At 40.5% G+C, this 27,572-nt stretch overlaps 1 protein-coding gene across 1 annotated transcript; it reads right to left on the bottom strand.

Moving 5' to 3' along the window:
* Positions 1-246: 246 nt before the first annotated feature.
* tap2t (transporter associated with antigen processing, subunit type t, teleost specific) lies at positions 247-26,460 on the bottom strand. The gene is made up of 12 exons (XM_034107291.2): positions 26,209-26,460; positions 24,233-24,767; positions 23,447-23,561; positions 23,227-23,357; positions 22,076-22,281; positions 5,883-6,080; positions 5,066-5,194; positions 4,781-4,972; positions 4,524-4,697; positions 3,111-3,270; positions 2,367-2,503; positions 247-1,380 (listed from the first exon to the last, which is right to left on the bottom strand). The coding sequence occupies exons 2-12, from the start codon at positions 24,735-24,737 to the stop codon at positions 1,195-1,197; spliced, it is 2,133 nt and encodes a 710-aa protein (XP_033963182.1). The 5' UTR covers positions 24,738-24,767; positions 26,209-26,460; the 3' UTR covers positions 247-1,194.
* Positions 26,461-27,572: the final 1,112 nt, after the last annotated feature.

Genomic DNA, 27,572 nt, shown 5'->3' with positions numbered 1-27,572 from the left:
CGCATTAGCCTGTCTGTCAGTAGGGCTAGCAAACAGGGTTAGAAGATTGCTGGCTCAACTCTTACTACACAGCTTCGCTAACAAATTAATGTTAACCCACATTTGGTAGATACATCGTTACACATTAGCTGGAGAGTATACTGTCACACAGAATTGGTCAACCTAACCCGTTTCAAGGAAAATGTCAAATGAGTCACTGTACACTACAGAGTTTAGAGTAAGTCAACAAACTGCACAAACACAGTATTTAAAAAAAAAAAAAGTTGTAGTTCTTTATTTGAAGCAAACACCGTGGGTTACATTGAGCCTTGTAGAGTAGATTAGTGCACCAAAGAAACGCTATTACCGCAGGTCAACTTGTGTATCGTGACACAGACCCAGAGCCTCTAGTCTACCTCACTAACTGACATTTTCTGAAAGTCTTCCATCTTAAAACTCAAAATATTAAGTATTACAACACTAAAAGATTTCATTGCATACCACAATCAACATAAAATGGCAAGGCACGAGAATTATCGTGTTTTTTCGTACAAATATATACACATGGGATTCATGTTAATAGAAATGAGTGGACAGGAAAGTGAGCATGAGCAGCCAGTGTCAATGTGCATTTACTTCTGAGACTGGTAGCCGATACACCCATTCTTTTTTGTCAAATCCAACCTTGGTCATACAGTCATTACATTGTCCAAGTTTATTTAGTCTGGAGTAAAAAGTCTGTAGTATTTATAATGCTCTAGTCCACATTCAGAATTCGGAACTGGTAAAACAACTAGCTTGGCTAATATTAGCTGGAGTTGAGAGTTGACTTTAAATACTACAAAAAACAAAACTGCATAAAAAACAATACTAATGTTTGCTTATTAGAGCATTCGTTTTAGTTCTTTCTGATGTGTCGGTGTGTTGAGATCAAACTGTTAAACATAATTTATACTCCTATTCTCCATTGAACATGCAGACCACACCCTTCTTCGTTACTTTTTTGACATTAATTTTGTCATTCTTTCCCTGTTTTATGTACATTTTATATCCATTTTTTGTATGAAAGGTGCTTTACAAACAAATGTCATGATCAATCATTAAATACATTTTGTACTGACATATCATATGACAGATAAAACATGCAGGATAAATATTCCCGCATTAAAATGTAGAAACAGTAAAAATACATTTACTGAACTTTTCTCAGCTGGGTTAAGAGAACAGTTCCTCTTTCAAACGGTAGTAGCACCCTTCTTTGGCCATGAGTTGTTCGTGGGTCCCTTCTTCTACTACGGCTCCCTTCTCGATGAAGATGATGTGATCTGCCTTCTCCACAGTCTTCAGCTGATGAGTCACCACCAGGACAGTCCGACCGCAGGTCAGAACCTCCTGCAGCACCTGAGACACAACCCAACAAAGGAATACCACGTTACACCTGGGAATTCCAGCATTACAGAAAGATGGCGGATAAAAGTAAATGTTGTGTTGAGGATGGGTTGCAGATACATTTTTTTCTCCAATAATTTGCAATACATTACAACAAAATAAAAAATTCAGGTAAAGCAATATGGACGTGGATTAAGGGTCCTGAAACACCAAACTGACTCCAGAGATTTAGGGGCAACACGTTGAAGATTTGAACACACTGCAAAGACTTCAGCCAACAGGCAACTATTGCGTACGTTCTGCGCCTGCATGAGAGGAAATAACCCTCCTTCTCAGCAGGCGGCGGTAGTCTGTACTCTCATCAATCAAAAAGGGAAACCGGAAAACATAGGATATTAAGTAAATGAGTGGTTGTTATTCTACAGCAATTGCCCACCATTTTCAGACCACTATCATCACTTCAACATTACAGATGGCTTTGTTTTTATAACACATATTTGTGTATTGGAATGATCAGATGTGATAACTATGTGTGTGCTCTCTCGGTTTCACTCATTTGTTTGTTTTCCTTCCATCAGTTTCTTGATGACAGGCTTGGCTGCCAATTTAACATGTTGGAATCTGCCGTCGTGGGTTGGGGAGCCTTAAGGGGATATGAATACTATGGAAGGAACACATAGTTAGCAAATCATTACAAAGAGAATAGAGAGATGGTCACAGTTATAAGTGGAATTGAACACATTTACTCAAAATGTAATTCATTTCTTCTATAAAAAGGGCAAGTCATCCTAAGAACCATTCAAATTAAAATAAAAACTTCAAATCTGGCCTCGCTTTGCAACACACCTTTGAGTTAGGTCTTTACATCACTAAATCAGAATTCTGAGACATGAAGTACAATTATAAGGGTGTTTGGTTTCGGAAAGTATACTCAAAAGAATATCGAGTGCTCCTGTGGTGATGGATGTCATTAGAGGTATTTATTGTATTTGACTTACAGCATGCTGCACATCAACATCCAGTTTGCTGGTGGCCTCGTCCAGTATGATGACCTGCGGCTCCCGGACCAGAGCTCTGATGATGGCCAGGCTCTGCTTCTGTCCGTCTGACAGCTTACCACCACATTCCCCTATATCTGTAGAGACCAAACACAGACTTTAGGATTATGCAGATAATACAAATGTACTTAAAAAAATTCAATATCACATCACATGCTAGGATCAGGTTAATGCTTAACTACTTTCAAATCATATATCTTGTTGTTTCCATCACACAGTGCATCTCCCCAGATTTACACACTCTGTATTTTCTGTGTCTGTTACACAGCAGCTGTTTTACCCCTATACATACTTAATATTTATCCTACATTGTCAATGTAAGCTAATTTGTGTTTATAAATAATAACATAAAAATAAAGCAGTCACATAATAAAAAAGAAAAATGAAAATCCTGTGCCCCATCATTCTGTCCTCATAATATAATGCAATTACAGTTCATAGAAATGCTGATCCTGCAATAAGCGGACAATTTAAATAACAAAAATGACATAATGTATCTTAGGGGCATTAAGTTGACAAAAAACAACAACATGACAAACGCATTAGACCTATAACTCCACCCCGTATAGGATGGTATTGAAAACCAAGTAAAATTGTATATGTACTATTCAGATCTAATTGATCCGATAAAAGACTTCTATGTTAAGTATTAAATCTACTAAATATCTTTCCAAACTTCTGTACCTGTGTCATATTTGTTCTTGAGTTCAGAGATGAAGTGGTCTGCATTGGCCTTCTTTGCAGCTTCCTTCACCCTCTCTAAGGTGCAGTTATTCAGGCCGTACTCAATGTTGTACCTCAGAGAACCAGAAAACAGCACGGGGTCCTGGGATACCAGGGCCATCTAAAAAAAAAAGCATATTGACTTACAAACTATTGAAAGTAAAGTGTTGGTGGACGCACATTCACCAAATACAATATTCTCATGAATGTATAATTGAAAAGCAAAGTAAAAAAAACACTTTTTAATCTCCAAATAAATCAAACTACCTCAAATACCTTATTTGTTTTGTGTAATTAGCAGATATTACCCTGACAAAACACTGGCTCACTTAAGGTGGATTGACCTTTAAGGTGGTCCATCTTACATAATTTAAAGGTCACCTATTATGCTATATTTGCTATATCTATACAAAACATGTCTGAAGGGTTTTGCTCAAAATACCAAACAGATCACCCATTGTAGCCATGCCTCATACCCCTCTATTTCAGCCCTGTTACAAAAGTGCTGATTCTTGGTCTGTAGCTTCCAATGTGACCCGAGCTGCTGAGGCTATGCACCCTTTCCGCATGCAAGCAGTGAGCTCTGTGAAAAGAACAGTAGGCTGCTCTGCCGGCAGAGACTCAGCCAAATGCTGCCGTGATTAAATGCCAAATCATGTTCCAAACCACATCAAGCATTATTTCTGAGTATGGAGCTCAGATGCTTTCACTCTCTTGCGGGTTTACCACAAGGTGAGTACCTTTTATATCTGTCTTTTTTACACATACTCTCTCCAGTACAGCATTAGCTCTGAGTGTTAGCGATGCTTGCTAATGTAAACACAGACCATATTACTTCCAAAACATGTCGCTCATTGTTTCTGATACAGCCAAGTTTCTGATAGAGGACAATAGGTTCAGTCGTGGGTGGAACGTTGCCAGGAGTTCAACGTAAAGCCAGCCCACATTTGAGTAATGTCGTCATGACCGCAGCAAATCTGGATGAGCTCCGTTGTACCCCCATTTTTAGAGATGTGGGTAAGGAGGAAAAGAGAGAGGGTTGTATTTTCTGATTCTCCTTACACACCGGGGACACATATTTATGTATAAAACACATCAAAAAGTGCATTTTGCATAATAGGTGACCTTTAAGTAACAAGCTACTCCACTGCACTTGACCCGGCATCTGGTGGTGCAACTGTTGAGTCATGTCTGACATCTAGTGGTACCATATGGTATACCGGTCCAGCGTTCAACTTTAAACCAGTTTAAATATTTTGACACAGAACAAACTCTACAGTCTACACAAAAAAGGAAACATGTAGAAAATATAAGCATTCCCCCATAATTGATTTTCTGCAGGGATCTAGCCTCCTTTCAGTGAGACAGCAGTACCTTTTGATGGAAGTATTTGTGATTGTAATGATGCAGAGGTTGTCCGTCCAGCAGGATCTGCCCCTCTTCAGGTTCGTACAGCCTCTTCAGGAGGCTGACACAGGAAGTCTTCCCGCCTCCAGAGGGACCCACCAGAGCTGTCATCTTCCCTGGCTTAAGCTCCATAGAAACTTTCTGTGCAGAACATGTTACTCATGATCAGAACTCATGTTTAACCCCATTAGAAATGATATATGATGTTGTAGGACACACAGTACCTTCAGAGCTGGTTCCACGTCAGGAGATGAGGGATATTTGAAGGTCACATTTTGGAAAACAATTCTTCCCTCCAGCCTCTCAGGAGCTAACTCTCCCTCCTTCTTACACTTTGGTGTTCGGTCAAGATAACTGAACACTTTGGAGATGACTCCGACTGTGGACATCGTCTCTCCATAGCAATACATGATCTCCTGTGGCAAAAATAATCAACAGCAGGTATGATTTATTGAACTCAAACACATGGGAGAGATTCGGAATGGGGACATATTTTTAACTCAGCCCACCTTTAAATTGGTTGACATGGGCTCCTGGTACAGGAAGAAGGACACAAGACTTCCAATAGTGAGGTCACCTGACAATATGAGGCTGCGGGCCTGTACCAGCATGAGTATCTTTATTCCCAGACTCACCACCTACATGGAAGCAGAGAGAGGAATTACTCACATTGTACCTCCAACTAAAAGTCTTTTTTTACATTATTGGAGCAGTACATTTATACGGAAGACAAATCCTGCCAGGAAAATAAAAAAGAAGTAAAATGTGTTTATATATGATAAAAACACTAATATCAAACATATCAAGTCAAGATTCGACATTAATATCTCCTAGTTTCACATATATCTCATAATGTGGACATGTTTAAGTTATTTTATAAGTTATTTTCTTAAAATGTTGACGTAGTGATATAAAAAATGTTAGTTATTAATGTGACTATCTCAACATTTGGAATTTATATTTTATGTTATTACGAGAGTCAGGTCCAACATTTACTGCTGAGTCTTTCGTAGTTTTGACCTAAAATGTGTAAAAATTATCTTAAAATGTCCTCTTATTATTTATAGTTAGTCCTAAGTATACTATAATCATTAACTATGTAAATAAATAAAAAAGGACTATTATTGAGTAATAATCTTCTATGACTCAAAAAGTCGAATTATTCACTAAAAATAGTATCTACTGACTATGCATCATTTTATTTATATAATAATAATACTTCATATTTTGTATTCTTTTCCTGGTAGAAATGGGTCTCCATACAATGAGTTAAGACCTCAACATGTGCTCTTGTGCTCATGATCTATGAATGATGGCTGTTCCCACCCTCCGTATCAACAGGAAGACTGCGCTGTAGATTCCTGTACTTCTCTTCACGGCGCACATCACGTCCAGAGCCTCATTGTACCTCCTCAGCTCGTCTTTCTCCGCCCTGAAACTGCGGACCGTGTGAATCCCGCTGATTGTTTGGAAAGCCAGGTCTTTGTTCTGAGCGTGGCACTCCTGGATCTGGTCTTTCAGGTCCTGTTTTAGAAAGACTAATTCAGTAACACTAAAATACACATGAGCAGACAGATGTCATCATAACAGGTTCAGAATCCTGTTACTCTTACAAACAAAAGCAATTTACTCTGAGCCTCTTGGGGGAAAATCAAAGGGGTGCTTCTAAATCTGGCAGAGCTTGCATTATTGATGCCAGATTTAGCACCCAACGCTGTAACTTCGGCCAGAATGGTCAACATTTGACAAAAATCCCACTGGTGTGAGTTTGAGTTATTCTCCTTTAGTTTAAGCAAACAAAAGCATTTTTTTCTGGATTGTATAAAATGGCAGGGGGGCTTCTAAATCTGGCGGAGCTGGTTAATGCTACACGATTTGGCCTCCCCCCTGTAACTTTGGACAGGATGAGGATAGTGGAAGTGGGCCACAGCCACGTGAATGTTGATTGATTGACATTTGACACAGGCAATGGTGATAGACCTCTCTTGCTTTCTACACAGCCATTGGATAAAAGACAAGTTTTAAAGGACAATTGTCAATCAAATGCGGGACATCATCTGAATTTGTAGGTCCCGGGACAAAGCAAGACTTCTGGTCACTCTAACCGGATGTGTAACATGCAATATTTATTTTTCCTTACGATATTTTTTCGTCGTGTGAGGTGTACAATGGAGGAAAAAAATCTATATAAACAGAAAATGTGGCTATGTTTTAAATGTAATTCTTTATGATAACTTTCCAGAGATAGTTGGATTAAATTCAATCTGATGTATAAACTGAGAAATTCATCTTTTATAACCTATTAACTATAGCCATACTTTGAGCTGATTGGTTGGATACATTTTTTAAAAGGGATTTCCCGCCCCAAAAGCAGATTTATTTGTGTCACACCATACATACAAAATCCAAGTAGTCATTAATTCAATCCCATCTGGGAATTACTCACCAAATACATTTGTATTAATTAGAGCTCTACTTACTGGTTGAAAAGTACTATTATACTTTGTTAAAAGCTGAGTTAAGAGCAGAAGGACCAAACTACTGATTGATTAGAAACAATGAACGTGGAAACACGAAATAACAACCAATCAAACAAAGAAACCACTATGATAACTAGAAAATGCATTTCCTGCAGAAAATGCGTGCGAATGCTGTAAACTGTGAACATTTATGGCTGAATTTAGCTGAAAATGCAGAAAAAGCTGAATGTGTTATTAGCTGAATGGTAGCTGCTTTTAGCTACAAACATGCAGAAAAAGCTTAATATTTCAAAGAAAAGGTTTAAAAAAGGTATAAACAACAACATGTATAGCCTTGATGTCCTGAAATAGCTGAATAATGTAATAGTTGAATGGTTTCTGAAGCTGAAAATAGGCTGAAGGAGTTAAATATCAGATGTAAGTAGTAGTGAATGAATTTGTATTAAGATGAGAAAAGAAAGTAAAAAGGCTTGGGAAAGCAGCAGAATATTTTAACTGCAAACTTTTGAACTAACTTGATGGTGAATGATCTGTCGCCATGGCAATGGCATTTGATGACATCCCATAATACGCTTAGATGTGTTGATGGCTGCATCGTTACCAAACCTTTGAAGTTTTGGGCCATTTCGAGCATTTTCACTGAAGTTATGAGAAAACCGTGTTTCATGGTGAGCATTGTGTTGCCATGGCAACGGCATTTGAAGAAATCTCAAAACTGTCACTTAGATGTCTTCACGGCCGTACTGTTAGCACGCATGTGAAGTTTGAGCACTTTTTGAACATTTTCATAGGAGTTACAGCATTACATTAGGAGGTTACATTACTCTCTCTCTTCTCTTGATCGCCCTTTCTCTCTTCGCTTGATCATTCATCATCATCGGTGTGTGTCTGTGTGAGAGAGAGAGTGTGTGTGTGTCTTTGTGTGAGAGAGAGAGCGTGTGTGTCTCTGTGTGAGAGAGAGATATGTGTGTGTGTCTGTGTGTGAGAGAGAGAGAGAGTGTGTGTGTCTGTATGTGTGTGAGAGAGAGGGAGTGTGTCTGTTTGTGAGAGAGTGTGTGTGTGTCTGTGTTAGAGAGAGCGAGTGTGTGTGTGTGTGTGTGTGTGTGTGTGTGTGTGTGTGTGTGTGTGTGTGTGTGTGTGTGTGTGTGAGAGAGTCTGTGTGAGAGAGAGAGTCTGTGTGTCAGAGTGTGTGTGTGTGTGTGTGTGTGTGTGTGTGTGTGTGTGTGTGTGTGTGTGTGTGTGTGTGTGTGTGTGTGTGTGTGTGTGAGTGAGTGAGTGAGAGTTTGTGTGTGTGAGGTAACTGCTAGAATCCACTTCAAGACAATGGTACTTGCGTACCATGCTGCGAATGGATCTGGCCCTTCCTACATCCAGGACATGGTTAAACCGTACACCCCAGCACGTGCACTCCGCTCTGCATCAGCCAAACAGCTCGCTGCACCCTCGCTGCGAGGGGGACCCAAGTTCCCATCAGCAAAAACACGTGGGTTTGCTATCCTGGCTCCAAGATGGTGGAATGAGCTCCCCATTGACATCAGGACAGCAGAAAGCTTACACACCTTCCGGCGCAGACTGAAAACTCATCTCTTTCGACTCCACTTCGAGCGATAGAACTATTAACAAAGCACTTATATACTAATAAAGGACTGGCTTACCTAAAGCCAGTTGAGTAGCACTTGAAATGTTTTTGCTCTATGAAACCTGATGTACTTATATGATTCTGTTTTCTTCAAGTTTATATTTTGTTGGTCGAACGCACTTATTGTACGTCTCTTTGGATAAAAGCGTCAGCTAAATGCAATGTAATGTAATGTAATGTAATGTGAGAGAGAGAGAGAGTGTGTATGTTTGTGTGTGAGAGAGTGTGTGTGTGTGTGTGTGTGTGTGCACGCACGTGTGCGTGTGTGTGTTCGAGAGTGTGTATGTGTGTGTCTGTTTGAGAGTGTGTGTGTGTCTGTGTTTGAGAGAGAGTGTATGTGTGTGTGTGTGTGTGTATGTGTGTGTGTGTGTGTGTGTGTGTGTGTGTGTGTGTGTGTGTGTGTGTGTGTGTGAGAGAGAGAGAGAGAGAGAGAGAGAGAGGGAGTATGCTCTGATTGTGAAGGAAATATTTAATGGGATCTGTGCATGGGAGACTGTTAGTGTTTTCTCTTCTTGTCTGCTGTTTGTAATTTGAACAGGGCAAAGGCCAAAAGGCCCTGCCTTCCTGTGGGGGAAGTGTGGACCATGCGCAGATGGCTTTAACAGACCAGTCCTTTGTCTTTAACATGTCTGGTATCGATTAGGATGGAAAGCGCGCGAATATAGGCCACTCCTATATACTCTGTGTAGATCTGCACTGTGCTTCTGTATATTCCTTAGTGTTGACTGGGTCTCTTCATGATGAAAGTTGTGTAAGATATCTTGTGAACGCTCCCGGCCGTGTGACTCTCAATACATTTCAGTGGATGATTAAGCAGTTTCCAGTTTTCCATTCTTTCATCACATTGCTGATCAGAAGTTTCTTTCACACATTGGCGTCACGACAGGATACCAAGAGATCTTCAGAGGCTGGTAAGTACATTTCTATTTTGAGATTGGCTTGCCAGTATCTGTGATTGACGGTATTATAAATTACCTGAAAGAACTGAGCTGCTGCAATTTTTTTTGGTTTCTCTACTCGCTTACATTCGGAGGATTAATAATAACCTTGGAAATCGGTGTCAAAAGGGGACGTTGTCCTGGCCGATTTACCCCGTAGTTGTTGCTGGGGCATGTGCTTACAGAACAAACACGGCCCATGTAAAAACAATGAGAATATTTGGGGCTAATAAATAACCTCGGAATATCGACTTTCATTGATTTCCTCTGTGTGTGATTCTCGGAATTAAATCACCGGACAATTACACAGCAAATATTCGGAGAGACCTTGAAAGAGAGCATCAGTAAAGTGGAGTTTCTGCATTAGAAGCAATGTGATAGATTTGTATTGAAACAAATCGCCGAATTCAGGAGATTTCAGAGGATACATTTCCTAAATCAACAGCATTTCTGCTGAGTTGCCGACTCTCCCCCCCCTGTGGAGAGATGCATGCAGACAAAGAGAGAGGAATAGCAAATAGTCATTATTTCCGCGATTATTGCCATTTTTGAACTAAAGAAAGTGGTTAAACGTGGTATGAGAATGTCATATATGGATTGCTAAATACAAGATTATGAGTAAGAAGGCACTCATAATTAAACAGATATTTCTCTAACCCCCTCTGAAAGTCTCCCTAATTCGGATTACAACTAAGCTGGAAGAGTGTTTTTGTCACGCTGATGGTTGTTGAGAGTTTATGTTTGTTTGTCTAATTGCAGTGTTTGTTTTATTGTACTAACCGTTAAACATGGGTAATACTGTCTCCACAAACGATTCGGTTGGTAAGAGGACAAATAATTCACGCACCAACACACTTCCAAAAAATCCTATTACAGACAGCCATTACACTCACATGTTTTCCCCCAATATGCCGTCTGGAATTGTTGGAAGAAGCTTGGATTGGACTAAAGTTATGCCGTTCACCTCGTTACTTTGTGAACACTCACAGCAGAATAGTCAGAAAGGAAAGATTCTGTTTGATTGGCCGTTAACTGGTACTTTTGACATGGCCGTGTTGTGGCAGGCATTCAAATTAATTGAACATGAGGCGAATTGCTCGTACATGAAGGAATGTGTTAAAGCTTGGATGACTATTGCATGAGCGGAAAAATTATGATGAGCGGAAAAATGAAAAATCAGTTGGCACCGAGCGAGGCTCCATTGAGCTCAAAGCTCTGATTGATAGGGTTTCGAAAATGCGCAGTGAATTGTCATTTGCTTAGCCTAGAGGATGCTTTTGATGTTAAATCAGAGAACATGTCCAGAATTAAGGAAAGACATGGAAAGGACATTGCAGCCATTGCGAAATCAGTTATGTACGATTGGCTGAAAAGACAAGGGAAATCTCCCAGCACAGCTCAGCTAATTTCCATTTGAACAGACGCTGGGCTGCTGGAGGAAAAGCAGGCTGTAGCTCTCTGTACACAAATAATTCCCGCGATAGGACTCTCAAATTCTGGGGCAAGAAACTCCGATGATGATCTATTAATGTCAGCTGCAGCTATCATGAATCAAAATGGGTTGACATATCAGGCAGGACAGTATAGACAACAAGAAAGTGAGCAGCAGGAACACAGTGCAGCGGACAGTGGAGAGGAAATGCCAGATAGCAGCCCATTACACACCCCGACTTCTGGCTCCGCAACGAAAATGTTACACAATCCAAACACGCCGTACGGCACCAGTTTTAACAACTATGTCCCGCATAGAATTATCACAAGACTGCAAACATCTCAGGATAATAATTCTGCTGAAGCTGTGACCTCACACTAGTGTTAATTTCGTTGACTAAAACTATGACGAAATATGTTCGTCAACGACCTTTTTTTCCATGACGAAAACGAGACGATGATGAGACGGCACCGACGGCAGTAAACAATAACTGTAACGAAATCATCATGCAATATCGTTGACGAAAAGTGACGAGACGAAAATGTAGTTTACTAGATAAAAACTATGACAAAATCTCTCTTTACTTTCGTTGACGAAAAATGAGGAGACGAAATATTATCAAAGATAACGTTAAATCTCTGATAGTCAGTTTTTCTCCCAGCAGTTCCATTTCCGGTGCTGCGTCAGGGCAGCAGCTGTTTCTGTGCTGCGCGCGGCGGTAAATTTGAATTACATCGGGCAGCGGCACAATATGAACTGTCAGGAAGACTCGGGTCTAACTAACTCATGGTCTAACTAACCTTATTTAACAGAAAATAAAATGGCAACAACAGGGCTTAGGAGCAGTGGTCGCGTTAACCGAATACCCCCCCGTCAGCGCGAGTGAGTGATACATTGTGCACTCGACGGATAATAATGGATTATGACGGAAATGTTACAATCCTCTCCGTCAAAATGACTGACAACGAAAAAGTCTAAGGCCACTACTGCTTGGGAGAAAGAAACGATGTGATATTTGGGCCCATTTTCGCTACAATGAGGCGGAGAAAAAAAGCGAATGCATTGTTTTATCAGAAGGGAAGCAATGTGGCCATAACACAGCTGGTAAAAACACCACAAACCTGACCAGATACTCTCTGCAAAGCTACTTTCTTAAATCATTCAACCTGTGTTTTTCATCAAATAAGGACAATACATAATCTTATTTATTTATATATACTAAAATGACAAATTATTGGTTTTGGCTAGACTAGTTTGACTGAAATGTTCTATATAATCTGATGACTAAAAAAGACTCAACAGTTTTCATTGACAAAAAGTAGACTAAAATAATTAGTTTTCTTTGACTAAAATAAGACTAAAATGCTCAGACTTTTAGTCGACTAAATCTTGACTAAAATGTTTACCGTTTTAGTCTACTAAAATAAGACTAAAATGCTCAGACTTTTAGTCGACTAAAACTTGACTAAATAAAAACAGGATGAAGGTGACTAAATATGACTAAACCTAAAAAGGAAATTTAACACAGGACTAAGACTAAAACTAAATTAAAAAATAGCTGACGAAATTAACACTACCTCACACTAGCGGTCACTTCAGGAAGTGAACCTGAGGAAGTGGGGGCCATGGCAGCCCACTGCCATGATCTGCTGAAGGCTGCAACAGCTCCACACACACACACACACACACACACACACACACACACACACACACACACACACACACACACACACACACACACACACACACACACACACACACACACACACACACACACACACACACACACACACACACACACACACACACACACACACACACACACACACACACACACACACACACACACACACACACACACACACACACACACACACACACACACACACACACACACACACACACACACACACACACACACACACACACACACACACACACACACACACACACACACACACACACACACACACACACACACACACAATCTAATTAACCTCGGAGAAGAACATTACATGCTGGATCTCTCTGAGCAACTTTCTCTCCCTCAAAGCACATTTCTTCATTTACAGCCACCTGCACCCACACAATATGGACCCCCATCAGATTTTTCTGAGGTTCCGGCCACATTATGGGCTAAACACAAGAACCATGTGGGGTTTGTTTGTTCAGCCCCTCCACACAGAGTCACACTTAAAGCCAATGCCAGATTGCCAGCTATCAGACAGTACAATTTACCCCATAGAGCCATTTTTGGAATTGAAGGAGTCATCCAATCTCTGCTCGATCAAGGCGTATTAATCTACACGACCAGCCCGTGTAATACTCCGATTCTGCCCATACCTAAACACAATCGCCCTGATGAGTGGCGTTTTGTCCAAGATTTGCAAGCTATTAACGCTATTGTCATTCCGACAGCTCCTATAGTGCCTGACACTAATTCAATTCTTGCATCATTACCGCCAGATTCAAAATGTTACACAGTAATTGATTTGTGTTAAGCATTTTTCTCTGTTCCTCTGCATCCAGACAGCCAGTATCTGTTTGCATTTACTTTTAAAGGTAAACAAATCACATACACGCGCCTCCCATAGGGGTATGTTGAATCACCTACTGTGTACGCAGCAGCGGTTAAGAGAGATCTGGACACTTTGGTCCTTACAGGAGGTAGTACCTTGCTTCAGTACGCAGATGACCTGTTGATAGCTTCTCCCAACATGGACGCATGTCGCATCGACTCCATTCTGCTCATGAAAAGACTTTCTGAATGCGGACACAGAGCATCCCTGGCTAAGTTGCAGTACTGCCAGACTGAGGTCACGTGTCTGGGTCACATTCTGAGGGATGGACACCGACTCCTCTCGCCAGCAAGGATTTGCCTTTTGAACAAAGTGGCACCACCCCGCACAAAGAAAGACATGCTGTCTTTTTTGGGCATGGCTAACTATTGCAGACACTGGATATACGAGTACGCTGCTATGGACTCTGTCCTGCGTGCTGCCACTCTGCAGGCTGCTCCTAACATTGTTCAATGGTCTGAGGACATGCACAGAGCTTTTCAGGACTTAAAGCGAGCCCTGACATCAGCTCCTGCCCTGGGGCTCCCTGATTACCATCAGCCGTTTCACCTGCACGTCCATGAGAAGGGGGGCTTTGCAACGGGCATCTTGGTACAGAAGCATGGCTCTAATTTCTGGCCTGTTGCATACTACTCATCTCGACTCTCCCCTGTGGTACTTGGTATGCCTTCATGCCTGCGTGCAGTGGCCGCAGTTGCAATTGTTATCAAACAATCCTCTCCCATTGTACTGGCCAGTGACTGTGTAGTACATGTCCCACATGCAGTTTTGCATATTCTGAACACCTCTGCTACTCAGCATATGACAGCAGCAAGGCGCTCTGGTTATGAAGCAATAATTCTTTCAAGCCCACACATCACACTTAAACGCTCTCCCCCTCTAAACCCAGCTACGCTGGTGCCAATTCCAGATTTTGAAATAACACATGACTGTGTCACAACGATTGACATGTCTTCTTCCCCCAGAACTGATATGTTGCAAACTCCTATCCCTAATTCCGATATGATTCTATGCACAGACGGGTCTGCGAGCAGGCCGTCTGACACAGTACACTTAGCAGGCTATGCTGTTGTAAACGATTGGGAGGTTTTAGAAAGCCGGGCCTTGCCAAATGGCACGTCGGCTCAGGCCGCAGAGTTGTATGCTCTGCTGAGGGCGTGTATTTTGGCTAAAGATAGAGTTGCAACCATTTTCACAGACTCCAGGTATGCATTTGGTGTGTGCCATGATTTTGGTGTCTTGTGGAAAATGCGCGGTTTCTTAACATCGGCCGGTAAGCCTATTCAACATCATGCGTTAGTAGCTGAGCTATTAGACGCCATCCTGCTCCCTACACAGCTAGCAGTAGTTAAATGTGCTGTTCACACAAATTCTGAATTCGCGTGGAAATGCGTCAGCCGACACCGCGGCTAAACAAGCAGCAGTTTCCTGCTCTTCTATGGTGCTCCAATGCCCCTTGACACAATCCGCAGAACCAATTTCTTTGCCTTCCTTTAATGATGTCGTGGACATGCAAGCCCGCGCTGATGTTAGGGAGAAAGATTTATGGCTAAGACGAGGTTGTACACTTGACGCTGAGTCCAGCTTGTGGCTCCACCCAGACGGACGGATGGTCTGTCCACGTTCGTTCCTCCATGTTTTGGCACATGTTGCACATGGCAAATCACATGTAGGAAAAGGAGGGATGAATGGGATTATAAAGTCCCAATGGTTTGCTCCAGGCATTACACTAGCTACACAGACCCTTGTAGATAGATGTATGATATGCCAGCAGACAAGACGAAGAAGTGGTCAAGTTCAGCATGAACACTTACCGCCCCCCTCGGGGCCCTTTGTAAATATGCAAATTGACTTTTCACATATGCCACCATGCCAAGGATTCAAATATCTTTTGGTAATAGTGTGCCAGTTCTCCAAATGGGTAGAGGCCTACCCTACCAGAAAAGAAGACGCTAGAACAGTTGTAAAGTGTCTTCTCAAAGATGTTATTGCTAGATTTGGTGTGCCCACAGGAATTAACAGTGACAGAGGTCCAGCATTCATTTCGAAGATAACCCAGAGTCTAGCTACAGTGTTAGGGTTCAAATGGCAATTGCATGTTCCCTATCACCCACAGAGCTCAGGCCAGGTTGAGAGAATGAACTTGACTATAAAGGAGAAACTCACTAAAACAATGTTGACCACAGGACTAAAATGGGTAGACGCGCTGCCGCTAGTTCTGTGCTCCATCAGAAGTTCACCAAATGCAACGACAGGGCTTAGCCCACACGAAGTATTGATGGGAAGGGTAATGTTTGCAGGATCTAGCCCCCCAGTAACACCCCACAAACTCACTCTTTTGTGGACAGAGGATTACATGACTAACTATGTAAAATATCTAACTGACATGTTTCACAGGCAGGTGGCTGACAGGCTCCCCCAGCCGGGAGAGGAGCCCACCCACCCCTTTCAGATTGGTGATAATGTACTAATCAAATCTCTTGAAAAAGATGCTCTGTCTCCCAGGTGGAAAGGTCCTTTCCAGGTGTTAATAGTGACCAGAACAGCCCTGAGAGTACAAGGGAGACCGGAGTGGATTCACGCTACAAGATGTCGTCTCTCTCCTCTACCGGATGCTGGCGTGTGAAGGCAGTCATCATCATCGTTATGCTGGGTCTACTGTACCTGGCCAAGGACGCCCTGCTAGATGGAGCTGTGGAAATACCAACGACAGGTGGCGAGGGATCTCGCCCGTCTGAGGAAGAAAATAAGGTGCTCTTATCTACGAGCGCAGACGACTTGACCACTCAGGGCCCAGACCCTGAGGGCGAAACAACACCAACGGGCAAAACAGTGCCTAGCGACAAGGACAGGTTGTATCCAATCACCACACAGACATTCAGTATGGTGCAAGAGACACAACGAGAGAGAAAAGGAGGAAGAATCAGGAGGATTGTCTCCCTCCCTGATCACAAATCAGAGACTGTTTCTTTTAACTGTCCAGCTTCAATATGTGATCCATCTAACTGTATTATTATATTTTATGTGTCCTTAGTTCACTCAACGTGGGAGATATATCCAATGGACCAGTACCGTGCAGACGGTGTAGCATCAAGGGGGGTGAGAATAGCACTCAACACCATTGAAGACATGCCCCCAGAACTGTGGGGTAGCACTAGAGAACACTTTAAGACACTGATAAGGGATGAGGCAACATGTAGAGTGAGGAAACCAGATTACCAGGTTCCCAATCCAGGTGCTACTGCATGCAAAATGTCTGGACCAGATAGAAAAACAAATGTTCTATCCACTCCACTTAAACACTCAGGAGGTGATGTAGATTTTTCAAAAAAGGCCTTAATCACTCCATTTAAACGAACTAAAACTAATTCTGCAGTAAGTTTAATGTTAGACTACGCACATGAACGCAATATTAGCAACTGTTGGCTGTGCCAAAATATGCCAGAATCTATGCATTCTCCTATGTTTAGCCCAATTCCTTTTGCAAAAGCGGACTATAAATTATTCAGCTGGAATGATATTGACTCCAGAATTAGCGATGAGGCTGAGGACTGCTACACTCCAACAGACTCTGATAAACCGTTACAGTACGAGGGTCTGGTCTCTCTCATCGTTGATACAGTAAATACAAATTACCTGCCTGACGGTTTCAAACGATTGATGTTTTTAAAACTAATATATGTGAAGAAATACATTAACCAAGCTTTTGAATACAGATTCCAGTTAGCTCTGGTACAAACTAATTGTTCGGTTAATTCCACAAGTCCAACATGCACAAAACAACCACACATGGCATCTTTATTGGCTGAAGCTTTAGTGACAGTGGTGCCCTGGTTTGGCTCCAGAACAGTGGACTCCGTTGAGCTTAAAATATATGATTGTACGCAACCAATACCCCTAGCCAATCCCCCTACATGTGACTGTTCAATATATGTTCCCCCAATTGTAGTACATGAATGGAAGAATGTGTCCATCTGTGTCCAGAATGAAGCAGGATCTCACACCTCTCCAGATGTGGGACACAGCGACTGTAATACCATAGTGAGGGTAAAATTAGCCAGAATTCCCCTCCCAGAGAGTTTACTTAGTTTGTGGGGACCGGGCCTATGGCTGCGTGCCGTATGACGTTTTTTATGGCACCTGTTATCTAGCCTACCTAATTCCTTTAATCCGTAAAGTAGAGGCAAATGAGATTGCAGCGATACTTCCCTCTCTACACAGGAACAGCAGGTCCATTACAAAAGGACAACAGATAGCGAGCCTATGTTTGCCTTGGTACGGCATTTATGTTAGTCAGCAGGAAATCATGGCATTATCCAAAGTAGTGGAAAATCATCTAAATGTATCTAACACAGCAATGTTAGCTGAACATAAAGAATTGCAGGAAGTTAGGACAGTAATTGTAAAAGTAATTGGTGCGGAGTGCTGTTCCTTTGTCTCTGATGCCACACCGGAAGTTATGGATATGATTCATGATACGGCTAACGGGATAAAAGAATTGCATGAAACTCATGGGTTTACATTTGGGGATTTAAGTGGAACCCTTGGATCCTGGGGAGCGGGGTTGGTTAAATGTGTTGTTACTGTTGCAGTGTTTATCTGGGTTGTGCTAATCCTAGTGATTTGTTTGATCACTGTAGTTAAATTAGCCATACGCAGGGTTGCCAAGACTACCCTCCAGGCCCCACAGAGGCTAGTGGGGTATTCAACTGTAAATGACACAATGTTGATGTACGACGCGGACCTCCCAGACCCATGGGTCTCCATGGCAGTTCCTGTACCATGGGTACCTCCTTTCAGCGATTGATAAATTGATTAAAGTTGACACTCAGAATAAAGAACAGATGTTTTTGATTTTTCCTTCCTCAGGTTGTTACAATAAAATGACTTTTCCTTTTCAGATTTTGAACAAATGTATTTGAATAAAATGTATGTAGCAAAGTGCCTTACTCTTGAATTAAGCGTATTGAAGCAAATGTAAAGTAATGTTAAAGATTGAGGACACTGTATCTTTACAGATTACAGATTGATCGATTCATCACTGTGAATTTATACCTTAACTGTGAATCTTAACTGGATCTCTTATGATTCTGATTTTATACCTCAATTGGATTTCTTATAATCCTAAATTCTAATTGTGTTTTAATAAGTAATTGCCTTGAAGTAAATCTTTAAGATGTAAGCTGATTTTGAATTTGTGTTTGATGAATGAGATTAACTGAGTGATAAATGATAAAAGATCTTGTTTTTGAAACATATATTTTACTATTATATTTTTGTATTGCATGTGTGTTATTATTGTGCTTTTTGACAAACGAAATCAAACACTGAAGAGAGATGATTTTTCTATTGTGGTTGTCTGTATCAACCATTGTGATTGACTGTTTCAATCAGGCTTGGAATTATTTTAGGGGCAAGGCCATTTGGCCTTCCCGTTCACATTTTTTTTAAGGGCACAAAGGCCACATGACAGGGCACAAAGGCTGTTTGGTTAAATTACGCTGGTCAATCAACATGACTGAAAAGTGTAGCACTAACATCAACACTAGTCGTTTTACAAACGGCTGAATAGCAATAGTGTTTCTTAAACGTATACGTTAAGTTCAGCCATAAACCACATAAGTCAGTCAGGGGTAGACAGTAGGGTACCATTGTATTGTCACTGGCCCCACCATTGTAACCACTGGCCCGGAGCATTCGTCCACCAAAAAAAAATCGACTAATAATGAAGAAAATTAACACATTTGTTGCAATAATTTATGCACTAACTACATTACTACTTGTACTACAACATTTTAATCATCAGTTCTTCCTCATTTTCCTCAATTGTCCATATTTGGTTTATTAAAATAATGATATTGTGGTCATTGTTAAAAAATGTCTGCTATTATTATGAGTATTATTATTTGTATAATGCACTTTCTGCCTTCCTGTCATTAGGAGTTAGACATGTAATGGCTATATGTAATTGATTTGATTAGAACCTTCATTATCCTAAACTGCTGGGACATTTCGCCAATACCTTTATATTGTCTACTCTTCACTTACTTGTCAGCATAGGTCGGCATTCATGTACAGAGCCGACAGAAGACCTTGTTTATACTGGCATCATATTGAGAGGTGCAGTGACGCGTCCTGAAACCAGGAAGTAAGCTGCTGGTTCCCTCCACAAAAAGCAATGGAATTTCTCCACAGGGTTTTGGCAAATAGCTGGAAATAAGGTCTGTGGAAAACAAACCTGTTTGATAAATGCACGTTTTGTTCAGCCGGATAATCTCCACATGTCTACCCTACTTTTATAATTTTCGAATCATAAATCTAATCGATAGATTATAAAAGGGTTTTAGGATGCGGCACTGCAGCCAACTGTCACTCCTTTAACTCCTCCGGTGACTTTCTTTTATTTGAAGATTGTTTTTTGCACGGCGCTTGGCCGGTTACCGCTCGTATTAAAAACATTTTGGCGAATGGTTAGGTGGCGCGATAGTCTGTAGTGAAGAAGGAGCGCCCTTCCGCTCACGGGAGCCTGCTCGCGCTGTGCTCGCAGCAAACAGCCGTTTGCTTTTCCCCCCAACAACGACAACCGACTCACGAAACGCTATGTTGTAGCGTTGATAAACGAAACAATTTAACTAAATTGCTAGTCAAAATACCAATACCACAGGACATTTTTTTTTTTACTTTTGACAGGGGCTCAAAGGCCACTTTGGCCGTGAATTGCAATTTTTTTAACAGGGCATCACGGCCAAAGTGCGGGGCCACGACGGCCATGGCCGTCGTGGCCGTCGTGAAATTCCCACCCTGGTTTCAATCTTATTCTGCTTTTGATGTAATTAATGTAATGGGAACCCACACAACTCTGAGGATGTTTTATTTGATTTAAGTAGTGACTGAAATATTCTTAGACTAATGTTAATTGGTTATCAATAAATTGATAAAAGGAAGGATCTGTGAAGGAAATATTTAATGGGATCTGTGCATGGGAGACTGTTAGTGTTTTCTCTTCTTGTCTGCTGTTTGTAATTTGAACAGGGCAAAGGCCAAAAGGCCCTGCCTTCCTGTGGGGGAAGTGTGGACCATGCGCAGATGGCTTTAACAGACCAGTCCTTTGTCTTTAACATGTCTGGTATCGATTAGGATGGAAAGCGCGCGAATATAGGCCACTCCTATATTCTCTGTGTAGATCTGCACTGTGCTTCTGTATATTCCTTAGTGTTGACTGGGTCTCTTCATGATGAAAGTTGTGTAAGATATCTTGTGAACGCTCCCGGCCGTGTGACTCTCAATAAACTTCGGTGGATGATTAAGCAGTTTCCAGTTTTCCATTCTTTCATCACATTGCTGATCAGAAGTTTTTTTCACACTGATGATGTCACTCACGTGTGTGTGGCTCCAATCTGCACATCAACACCATGACAACCAACTGCAGCACTGAGTCCCATAAGAATGCATTGAGGATTATATCTGACAATTTTGCCACCTGTTAAAAAACTATGGCTCTTATCAAAAAATGAGCAGACCGTGAGCATCAGGGAACCCCAATGAACTGATATATGTATTTTTTTTGGGTTTTGTGTGTACAATGTGGAGACGGGAGCAGTTTGTCTAAAGTGTATTTCTCCCTGCTCTGAAGAAAGATCTGGAACAATTTAACAAGGGAATCAATTGGGAGCTAGCTGGACTTTTTGTCACTTCATACCCTCAAGAGGCATTTTGTCTAATATTTTTTCTTAATTTTTTTTATTTTTCAACCTAGGAGAGGTTTTCCTACGTTTTTCATGAAAAAATATGTCTGAGGAGTGTAGGGTTTGGGAATTATGGCAAGTTTAAAACATCTTTGGGGGATAATTGCAGGCACTGCTGCACTCTGTTTTGAGATCAAAGCACTCTAGAGTTAACGAGCTGCTCCATCAACTCCAATGTTAAGATCTGGAAAAGGCCTCTCTGCTAAGCTCCAAACTAATTCCAATATCTCAAAAAGTTGAAAAGATATCAAAGTTCTTTTATACAAGTTTTATAGCTGAAGGTATTGTGATAATTTGAAAGTTGGAATGAAGTGTCTGGTGAAATTATGTGGAAGGAGATGCATTTGGCGCAAAGTGTAGGAAAAGTGGATTTGAAGGCATCTCCCATTGACTTCAATGTTAAAAAAAAAGTTTAAAAAGCTGAATATTTCAAAAAGTATAAAATATTTTTAAAAAGTTGAAGGTTTCCCATCGATTCCTGAACAGGCTGAATAGTTTAATATTTGAATGGTTTCTGTAGCTGAAAATAAGCTGAAGTTATGGAGAGCCAAAGTATTGGCTGAAATAAGTTTAAGGGGAAGAATAAAGATTTGAAGTACTATAGTGGAATGCTGTAAACAGCATTCGCACTAATGAGTAAAAGACACACTACACAGCTGTCTGTTTTCTACCATCTATTCGGAGTAATCCATCTCCTCACACCTACCTTGGACCAGGTGATATATTTGTTCTGCAGGAAGGCCAGCAGAGGCATCTCTATACTGGTGAGCAATGTGAGCTCCCAGGACAGGCCCATCATCACTCTGAACATGAGAACGGTTTTGACTGTGCTGCGGACCAGAGCGTTGGAGTTCAGTGCAACCGTGCGGCCCATCCTGTCCACGTCAGAGTGCAGGCGGGAGGACAGACGTCCTGAGGGGGGAGGGGGGAGGAAAGAGCATGTTCAAGGATGTTTACTGGCAGCTAAATGTCTGCAGAAGTACATTAGTTCTATACTTATTGTGGAGGGAAAGTGGAAACTGTCAGATTGTTTGACTAATAAGTTATAAATAACTACTCAATGAATAAATAGTTACATGGCTTAGCTGAATACTACATTTTGTATTGATCAATAAGCGGTCTGCTTTTTTTCCAATATAGATTTTTTTCAACTTTGGGTTCATGATGGCTAAACACTCCTCAGTAAAGAAAAGAAAAACAGCGATAGAGAAGGAAAGAGGTTATAATACAGAGAGCTGGAAGACAGATAAATCAGCAGAAGGCAGACAGGAAGTAAACACCAACGGGAACACAGTATGGACTTTGTTTACATAATGGTTTATAGAAAAGAAAATATGAACTGGCTTGGTCAGTTACAGAAAACTCAATCAGGGCTGCCGTCATTTCTTTGAGTTACGTTGCTGTGGTTCCAGCTTAATGGAACCAATATGATCATTTTTCATCAATAAAACAAGTTTAAATCAATATGTAATGTCAAATTATTGTTTTAGTATCCGGTAAATAAGCAGGATTATATGCAGCAACCCGGTTATCATAGTGAAAGAAACCCTGAAAGGTTGATCAGGAGGATTCAGGGTTTGAATTACCCTAAAGGAATATTATCACTTATGACTTATTATCAACTGCATATACCTTTTCAGCCAACATCCGTGTCGGTCCTTACTAATGCTCCTGTGGCTAAATAGGAGAAATGTTTCCATAGTGTGTCCTCATATTGCCATGGCTATGTAGTGTACTTTTTTGGAATAAAAGTCTAGGTGGAAAATATATTGTGTCTACAAAAACAGATTTCTTGACCCTGTAAATCATTGCATCCCTGAAACATCCCATTAGACACGTTCACATTGTTGTTCTCACCAGGGTTGTTCTCCTCAAAGAAGTGCACCTCCTGCTGCAGCAGGGTGTGGAACAGCAGGTGCTTCAGTCTCTTGTTGAGTCTGGCCAGAGTGCACATAAATATGCCTCCTCTCATGCCGGAGAACAGAGCACTGTCAAGATGGAGACATTACAAATCATTTGGTTTATGTTTCCCATCAGTGAAATAACTCATCCATAAAAAAAAGTTGAATTTCATTACCTTCCAAGCGAGACAAATGCCAGCTGTCCAATTGCATAACCAACGCTGGTTTGATGATTTTGGCCTCCTAGCATATCGATGACATTCCCCTGATATAATGGGATGTATGTATCACCTGTCAGGAAAGACAAACAACACAGATTATAAAAGCATCAATAAGTTGTTTCTGTGATATATATCCTAATTTTAATAACACATTTACATTTCAATGTACTGAAACAATCTCTAAACTTTCAAATAGATAGAAACAGAAATTATATTTTTACGCAAATATCACTACTTTACTTTTTTTTGTCCTGTTTTTACATTTTTTAAACCCCATATTATTTAAAAAACAAAATGCTATTAGTTTGAGTCTTTTTGCAGTATTTGTTGACATTAAGAAAAAACACAATGGATTATTCTTTAGTCATTTATAGGGATGTACTTAAACGTTTGAAGCTTCATTCGAACAGTTTTAATAAACATTAAAATGCTGGAGAGATCCTTTTTTTAAAGATCATTCTCCATACAGCTAGCATCTTTATAATAAGTATAAGTATAGTATTATCTTTTATAGTATTTAAAAATGTTTCCCTCTTTTTTTATTCTGATGACATCGTAAAACATGCCTTATTCAGAAACCAAAAGTAAAACAACATACATTTGTTACAGCCCCAATAGTTTCTCTGTTCTTCTGACATTTTAATTATAGAGTTATTGCAGTGTTGACAGCTACTGTAAGAAGGCATATATGCCCGTGTACCATATAAAATATACTGTAGAATATCAACGTTTCATACTTACAGACAACTCCTAAAATGAGGATACTGAAAGCTGCAATCAGGTAAAGGGTGTCTGGTTTGAAGTATTTCAGCACCCTGACAAGCAGCCGCCTGGCATCCAGGTCAATGTTGTCCTTTTTAGTCTTTGAATCACCACAGAGGCCCTCCTCCCAAACCACATAGGCCAGCAACGAGGACAGGGGGCCCAGGAGCAGCATGCTGAGGTCAGGAGATGGTCCAGTGTAAGGCTGTGAGGGGGGCGCCATGAGGATCCGTCCACTTTCAAATACAGGAGAGAGAAGGCAGAGGAGAGCCACCAACCTGCGGAGCACGCCCTCTGACTTTCCATCAGTCAGTTTTGAGGTGAAAACATGGAGAACGGCCCACTTTGCTGCCCCAAAGGCCCACACGCCTGGCAGGCCACCCCAACTGGAGCAGCTCAGCAACACCAGCACGCCCCACAGAGCCAGACACAGAGCCGTGTCGAACAGGAGAATGACCAATCCACATGCTGCCAATTCCTTCATTTCCCAGACTGCAAGAGGCTGAATCTGATCCTAAAAGACAACCATTTCTGTTACAGAATATGTTTTTGTGGATCCAGGCTAGAAACATGTTCATTTTCTGATGTTAAGTTGGACATTTTAACATAGGCTCTACATGAATTGCTCCCATCTCTGCATCCATCGCCTACAGTTTGCAGCATTGGGCTTCACCGCACTGTCCCGGGGTTCGCCGCTTGGCTCTGATAGGCCAGAAGTCGGTTTGATTGCATTCGGGCTATTGCTTATCCTGTCTGAGTAGCCCGGATGATGCTGCATCGCAATTTTTGACGTCAAATTTTATACACCGAATACATGATTTTCAAAGTAATTATTTTCAATGCTATAAATTCGGTGTCTGATCAAATTCAAATACTTCTGACTCTTGTTTGCTTCCATAGAGCACAAACGAGAAGAGCTGCAGCGAGAGCAAAAGTCTGATCATTGAGAAAGAAGCAAAAATAACTGCAAACAAAAAGACATGTTAAAACAAAGAAAAAATACTTATAGTTTACATGATTACACAAATGATTTGTTGCAACTTAGTTTTATTTTTGAAATGTATTTATTTTGCTTGACTCAGTTTTTTTTCTTCTTTTAAACTCATAGTTTTGCTTTATTCTGAGAAAGTGTTGCTTTATCTTTACGATACAAAACTAATCCCAAAGTTTACTGGTGTAGTTTCCTGGTTGCTGCGTGGGGTCTGCGAGACAGCGCGAAACTCAGCCTGAGCACACACACAAACTCACAGTGAGTTTGTGTGTGTGCTCATCGCGAAACTCAGCCTGAACTCAGGGTTCGTGACTTTGCAGACCGTTTACATGCAGAAAAAGCTACATAACACACAAGGGGACGGGTAATAACTGGAAAAGCATGACATGGGACTTTTTAAAAATACTTAGTTAAAGTACTAGTTTCTCAAAATAGTACTTTTGTACTTGAGTAAATGTACTTTTAACTACTTTAAACTACTGGGCGTTTGTACTGTAGGCCTATGTGTGTGTGATACAATTATAGCAATTAAGTAAACACAATGCATTTCTTATTGTACTTAATATTAAAAGTATATAACACTCTCACAATAAACACAACATTATGTAGAAATATATGTTGTTCAGTGCCTAATTAACATTTAACCTGGGTAAAACCAGAAATATGAATTATGTTAGCTGACAGCATGCCTGCAACAATATCACCAACATGTTACTATACACCCAGTTACGTTTAGTTTAACGAACCCTCATAAGTTTATGAATTCGTAACCTTTTTGTATAGTTTTTTGATGTAGTGGTGTTAATCCTGCTAGCTAGTGTTCGATAATAACTCCTAAAACACTTGTTGATAAGATTATAGGGTCGCTTACGCCCTCGCTGCTGTTTGATAATACGTTTAACAAACCTGTGGCACACAATAGTCCCATATATTTCAGGTAATAAGGTGTATTTGTAGGACTTACCGTGTGTTTCCCCTCACAGAGTCCCTTTAGCTAACTGCTATAAGCTACTTTTAGTTTCACTTTCAGATGGGTGACGTATGCTTCATCTGTATCGTCTCCGTTCTCATGAAACAAGGCGACATTACACGACATAGCGCATAGAATCATAGCCTTATCTTCAGTTTTACGCTTTCATTTGTACTTCCTTTAACTAAGGATGTATAAAGACAAGAGAATAGTCGATGAGCAGCAGCCGTTACACATTATGGCCAAAGATGGCGGCAGTTCTCATCTGTGTACCTGGAGAAGTCATCTTTCAAAACAGCTGAGGTAGAAGAACTGGAGTACTTACATATGTAACCATAGTCTCTGTATTTACTTAGTAAAGCAGCCTTTTTAGAAAATGAACCATAATTACTTTTAACTGATAGATCATTTTTTATATTTTATATTCAAAATCATAATTAAGTGAAACTACAGAAGTAGCCTAGCATCAGAAATACTGGAAGTACCAGTAGGCCACTTTTTTATTTCATTTTTTTATTTTGTATTAATCTATTCAATGTAGTTGGTCACTTTTTATAGTGAAGTGGTATGAAGTGTTGACGTAGGGTGATGGAAAGTAACTAAGTAACATGTGTAACTTTGAGTTACTTTCGATCAACTAATCGAAATTCTGATCTACTAGGCGAAGATAGGATCAGATTGTATTCAAACCAAGGGAAAACATGAATTAATGAATTCCTCTATTATTACAAAATGGGACATTCTGCAAAATTAGTTATTTTACATTTGGAACTTAACAAATATGTTGACGATTACACTTTAATTTAAGTAGCTTATGTAACCGGTCTGGTTTGACGCCACATGCATGACTCTTCTTTTTAACAGTTATTCTACACTGTGGTATTTATAAGTTTACTTAAGTGATATAACTTATATATTCCTTTATCCAGAAATACATTTCAGGATAGTTGTTATTATTGGTTTATAATTATTGTTGTCTATCACATTCACATTACATTGATTTTGCAGCTGGTAAATGTATTTAGCACTCAAAGTGGATTTAGTGCCCGAAGACATTTTAACATATTGAGGATGAAAGCACTGACCTGAAAGGGGTGATTTGTTTTTTGATGATTGTATTTATGCACATAATACATGTTTGGATTTTCACCGAATAAAACACACAACAGAGAAAAACGTTAATATTCAAACATTTATTCTCCCCTACCCCCGTTCAAAATGTATAAATAAAGAATTTATAATAAAAGGTATATTTTCGCCCAAAGCAATACTAGCCTTGACAAATTAACATAAATCCTGTCATTGCAGAGAAACGTCTCTTTTTGTTTACTGCACTTCAGCTCACACCTGACACAAAA

This window comes from Pseudochaenichthys georgianus, chromosome 19 (assembly GCF_902827115.2).
Source record: "Pseudochaenichthys georgianus chromosome 19, fPseGeo1.2, whole genome shotgun sequence".
Taxonomy (NCBI): Eukaryota; Metazoa; Chordata; class Actinopteri; order Perciformes; family Channichthyidae; genus Pseudochaenichthys; species Pseudochaenichthys georgianus.
Note: the sequence above shows the minus strand (reverse complement) of the source record. Positions and strands in the feature narration are given on the sequence as shown.

What these genes read in the sequence shown, in the direction of transcription:
- tap2t (XM_034107291.2), bottom strand. Translation starts at nt 24,737, where the DNA reads ATGAAGGAATTGGCAGCATGTGGATTGGTCATTCTCCTGTTCGACACG. An exon ending in ACGTGGAACCAGCTCTGAAG is followed by an intron (nt 4,698 to 4,780) that starts GTACTGTGTGTC and finishes TGTTCTGCACAG; the next exon opens with AAAGTTTCTATGGAGCTTAA. An exon ending in ACAAATACTTCCATCAAAAG is followed by an intron (nt 3,271 to 4,523) that starts GTACTGCTGTCT and finishes TTTTTTTTTTAG; the next exon opens with ATGGCCCTGGTATCCCAGGA.